The following is a 5,823-nucleotide window of genomic DNA, read 5'->3' as shown; positions in this document are numbered from 1 at the left end:
GGAACGTGCGTCCTTTGTAATCTGGAAATAGAGACTCACCATCATCTCTTCTTTGAGTGCTCTTTCTCTCGCTTGATATAGGAGCCTTTTGCTGCTGAAGTTTGGATTTCTCCTCAGGCTGATCTACACTCTGTTGCAGCCTGGATCAATCAACCTCGCATCAACGCAGATGCGCATGCTACTCCAGTCATCAAGCCCTACTTTCAGTCAGCCATCTACCTGCTGTGGAAAGAGCGTAATGTTCGTGTGTTCACAGCTGTCTCCTCACCTTCATCAGTCATCCTTGCCTCTCTCGACCGTATGATGCGTGACCGTCTCCTCTCTTACCCGGCAAGTTCTTCTTTCTCTTCTTCTCTACTTCTTTTTATCTTTCTTGTATAAGACCTCCTTAAGGCTTTTTTTACTTTGAGTTGTTGTTGGCTGCTTTTGTTTCCTTGATGTAATAAGTTGTTTAAAAACAACAATGTAACCTTTCAGAAAATGATAATCTTAACATCTTACCAAAAAAAACAACAACAAATATTGACTTATTTATGTGAATATATATTTTATTTTAAATCATTATAATGGACAAATAAAGCACCATAATTTGTACAACAAATTTTCTTAGATTCACCTCATCATACTCACCATTTTACCATTTTAATTACATAATTTTACATGAGCTTCTTCACCCTCCCTGGTTATTTTCTCATTATTTATAACTACAATATAAAGTTATAAACTATATATATTATAAATTAATAATTTATTTACCCTTGAAGTCTAACGATTAAAAATAGAACATAATCCAATATAGATATATGATTCTATTAATAAATTAGCAGTTACAAATTTGAAATTTTTAGAAATATCAAAAGTCGTATATTAGTTAATTATCTTCTAAATGACATTTATTTCTAATTCTTTTTGGATGAGAATATTTCGGCTGAGGTGGATAATCCCAAAAGCCTTGAATTTAGTCCCTTTTATATAGTAGGATGTCTAGATTTTCAATTCTAAAAAGACAAAACTATACAAATTAAAAGAGAAAATGTTTACGAGAGATCTGCAGTTATTAAGCATGGATCTCATAAAGTGGTTTAAATGATGCAGTTAGAAGTGAATCCTTATAAGTAAAAAAAAAATAGAATTGTCGGCTATAAAATGATATGTAGTATTTTCATAGTTTTTAATATTTTAATTATTCGGAGTTAAAAAATATTTATGTGCTTTCAATATTTATTTTATTAAACTGCCTTATTTTGGGCTAACAGGTTGAAGCCTAACACTATAAGAAAACATAAGTTTAACGACGGCGGTATTCCTCTTGATTTCGTCGTAAAAGAGGCTTTACGAGGAATTAGTAAGGAAACACGTTTCGTCGTTACTCGTTCGTCGTAACACATATTTCCTCGCCAATTCGTCCTAACTTAGCGAGGAATAGATTTCGTCGTAAAGACAAAGTACATCGTTTCGTCGTAAAGACCATGTAAATATTCCACAAAAGGAGGTCACTATATTTCCTCGTAAATACACGTAAATATCTCGAAACTATTTCCTCGTAAAGTACACGTAAATACCTTGAAAGTATTTCCTCGTAAAATACTCGTTTATCTTTCCTCATCATTTCTTCGTAAATGTTTCCTCGTAAAATACTCGTTTACTCTTCCTTGTCATTTCCTCGTAAAGTTTCCACGTAAATAAGTCGTAAATTAGCTACGAATTTACTTCGTTTTTTTATTTTACAGCATTTAAAAATATAATTAAAAAAATAATTAAAATTATTTAATTTATTAATAAAATTAAAATTTTAAGAAAAATGAATACCGAAATATTTTATATATAAATAAGTTTTGAATTTATAATTCAACAACCGAAAAAAAGAACTAAGAGTCGTTCATCGCCCGGTAGAATTCATCACTCCTCTTCTCTACATCCACCTCGGCATGTGTGTCGGATGATGACTCGCCTGGAATGGGATTTTGTCGTCGCATGTTCCTCAACAAGGACTCTCATTCCGGATTTGTGGCCGCTACAACGTCCAAGAAGCCCTCGAGTCCACCCACACGAGCTGTGAACGCAGATCGAGTCGAGTCCATCTCATTACGCAGCGGAGCGGACTCTCTACGCAGCTGCTCGGACTCTCGACGCAGCTGAGTGACTTCATATTCCCGTGTCTGACCATAAGACGATGTGGCTCTCGGAACATCATTGACTGAACCAATCCCCAACGTCTGTCCCTTTTTCTTAGGGACAATCTTAAAAACAAAAAATAAATATTGTTAGTAAAAATTTAAAGTTAAATTAAATGAATAATAAAAAAATAAAAATTTTAAAAAATTTACCTCCTCGTAAATCTTATCCACTTCAAGTGGATAAGGCGACGGGTAATCCGTCGGTGGACTGCTGGGTCAGCTGGGTCTGGCGGTCGTCAACCTGAACAACCAAGTCGTTGAAGATTTGCTCGGACTTGCCATCTAGAAATTGGCCCGCCTTATTCTTGTGGGTCCTCTCGTAAAGTTGCATAAGAGACGGGAGTTGTCCCGTCTCTTTGGCTTAAAAACATTTAAGAAAGTTAGAATATACATATATATATATATATATATATATATATATATTAAAAATTTAATTAAATAAAATATTTAATTACCATTTCCAAACGGACACCGGCGTGGGGTTTTTGGCCCGTAGAGTGAAGCATCGGCCAGTGGCCGTGCTCATCTACCGTGTTACGGGAGGCAGAGCAAGCCTGGGCGATTCTGATGGACTCAGGATCCCGCCAATAACGGATGAGGCCATCCCACACATCCGTAGTGAGCTCAGCGGGTTTGCCACGCTCATATCCCTTCACGATCCAGTCACCATTCCAGTTGGAGATCGTGTCCAACAAGCGAACTTTCGCCTTCGCGTAAAACGCTTTCCTCACCCTCTCATTGACCCCCATGGACCAATGATATTTTTGCTGAAAAAAAAAATTAAATTAATAATTAGTTTTTAAAAAATATATATAAATCATGAAAAGTAAAAGTATATATAATTAATGAATAGTACTTACAACGTAAATTTTGAACCACGTCTTTCTGGCGTAGATCGGCGTCTTTTTCTAGTTCGGATGTGGCATGGAGAAGTAACATTTCATCGTGTCGGTTACGTTCACTGCAAGACATCCGTCAACCTCAAACCTGAAAAAACAAATTTAAAGTATAAATTATTTATTAAAGTTATAAAAGAATTTTAAAAGAATTAAAAAATAATAATTAATGTAACATACCACAAAGTTCCGTCCGGTCGGTCGGGGTCTATGACTGGTAAACCTTCTCTGCCTGGTTGACCAAGAATGTCCTCGACAGTGTACTGCGAGTAAGGAGCACTCGGAGGCACCATCAAATCGGGATGAATCTTGGCGGACATCAGAGGAGGCACAGGGGGAACCGATGGTGCACTAGAAGAAGGCGACCGAGAGACTCTATGAGAAGGCTGAGTCTCGAGGACAGTCTCCGGACCCGAAGAACAGGGAGCTGAAGAAGAACCGGGGGCTAAAAAAAACGACGGGTCTAAACGACTACCAGGCTCACCGTACATCTGTCTGTAATGGGGAGTAAGTCGTCTGAAAAAAAAAAAAAAATTTTAAATTAACATCAACAGTAATTAGCAAATTTTATAAATAACAAATTTTATAAATCTAGCTAAATTCCCTACATTAACCACCTAATCATCACTAATTAACAAAAAATCAGCAAACCTATCTAAATTCCCTACACTAACCACCTAATCTACCCTAAACTAATCAAATTAGAGAGGAAATAGAGAGAGAACGTACCATAGCTACGAAAGAGAGAGGAAGTGGAGAGGAAATGGGAGAGCGAAGCTCGCGTTTATATATAAAAAATTAGTAATCGTCGTAATTTCCTCGTAACTTTACGAGGAACTAGCGAGACCCGTGTTTTGTTTCCTCGTAACTTCCTCATTGATTAACGAGGAATTAGCGAGGCCCGCGTTTTCCTATTACGAGGTCTTTAAGACGAATTGTGCTTACGTGAAATTAACGATGATTATTTTATAATTCGTTGTAAGTTCCTCGTTAGCTTACGAGGAAATAACGATGATTATGTTTAAATCCCTAAAATCCGAAACCCCAAATCCCAAACCAGAAACCCATCTTCTCTTTAACGAGGAACTAGCGTTACTCGTGTTGGGTTTCCTCGTAATTTCCTCGTTCGCTTACGAGGAATTAGCGAGATCCGCTTTTTTATTTACGAGATAGGAGACGAAGCTAATTGGTCGTAAAACCTTTCAAAATTTCCTATAAATACACACCAGTTTGCTTCTCAAAGCTAGACTTACATAGGTCTCGCCTTGTTTCTTCCCTTCTATGATTTCAGTATCTTTCTTCTCTTCTTTTTTATTGGTCGTTCATTTACGAGGAATTAGCAAGGACGGTGTTATTATTTACGAGGAAATAGCGAGGCCCGTGTTTTTCTATTACGAGGTCTTTAAGACGAATTGTGCTTACGTGGAATTAACGAGTCCCTCGTTATTTTCGTCTTAATTTCCTCGTTAGTTTACGATGAAATTACGAGAATTATGTTTAAATCCCTAAAATCCAAAACTCCAAACCCAATCTTCCTTATCTTATACTTCATATGTTCCAAACCTCAAACCCATCTTCCCTTTAACCTCAAACTATTATTTCCATTCCAAACCCCATATTCTAAAACCACAATTCCTTAACTTATAATCTCAATCTCTTATTTCTAATACAAACTCCTGTTACCTTACACAAAGTCAAATTATATAAATAGTTTTTCATGATTCAATCCATCAAATCACATGCATTAAGAGTGAAAATCAATCTTATTAAAAACAAATACATCAATCAGATACATCGACATTCTCGTCATCACTAGAAACATCATCATTTTTATTAAACTCGTCTTCAACAGCTTCGTCTGTGGCATCGTCGGTAAGATCTTTGTACTCATGATTATGCGGATCAATGAGAAGGATGTCATCAATTTCTTGTTCAGGTTCCTCGACTTCATTTATATGTTCTTCTTACAATGGTGGTTTTTCTCCACTGATGATTCGTCCTCGAGGTGTAACTTTGATCACTGCTAACCAATTTATACCTGAATCTCTCATCCGAGGGTATGGAAGGAAGCTAACTTGGTCTGCTTGTGAAGCTAAGATGAAAGGCTCGAATTTGTTGTACCTTCGTCCACCGTTGACATCAACTACACCGAATTTGTTAGATGTCTGCTTGTGAATCTAAGATGAAAGGCTCGAATTTGTTGTACCTGCAAAAATAAAGAAAACGTAGAAATTAATTTATTTTGCTCATGTATGGCTAAAAAAGAATTTGTTGTACTTTCGTCCACCATTGACATCAACTACACCGAATTTGTTAAACCAAACAACTCTGTTGACGACGGGTTCAAACCATTCACATTTGAAGAGGACGCATTTCAGATTCAGTATCTCTGGAAATTCGACTTCAATAATCTCCGTCAAGATCCCGTAGAAATCTGTTTCCCCTTTCACACATATTCCATAGTTACTGGTCGCCCGCTGTCTACCATAGTCATATGTATGAAAAGTATAGCCTCGTGTGAAATACATCTGTGATGTGGTGACCTTTACAAGTGGAGATTGAATTACTTCGTGTAACCACTTAGAATAATCTGCATCGTCATCATGTATGAAAAAAGAGTTTGAGTTAATACATGATTCTTCAACCACTTAATAAAGTGTTGATCTTTCCTTTTGTATACGTCACTTGTGGATATACTTGGGAATGTTTCTTCGACTTGAGAAACAAATAGACTGCAAAATCACATTTTA

The 5,823-nt window shown here is 36.6% G+C and overlaps 1 protein-coding gene across 1 annotated transcript in view; it reads left to right on the top strand.

Moving 5' to 3' along the window:
* Positions 1-381, top strand: part of LOC106323493 — an 8,806-nt gene extending 8,425 nt beyond the window's left edge. The window contains exon 9 of the mRNA XM_013761605.1: positions 82-381. Coding sequence (XP_013617059.1) covers positions 82-381 — 300 coding nt within the window. The remainder of the gene's footprint in view (positions 1-81) is intronic.
* The last annotated feature ends 5,442 nt before the right edge of the window (positions 382-5,823 follow it).

Source organism: Brassica oleracea, chromosome C2, assembly GCF_000695525.1.
Source record: "Brassica oleracea var. oleracea cultivar TO1000 chromosome C2, BOL, whole genome shotgun sequence".
In the NCBI taxonomy this organism is placed as follows: domain Eukaryota; kingdom Viridiplantae; phylum Streptophyta; class Magnoliopsida; order Brassicales; family Brassicaceae; genus Brassica; species Brassica oleracea.
Note: the sequence above shows the minus strand (reverse complement) of the source record. Positions and strands in the feature narration are given on the sequence as shown.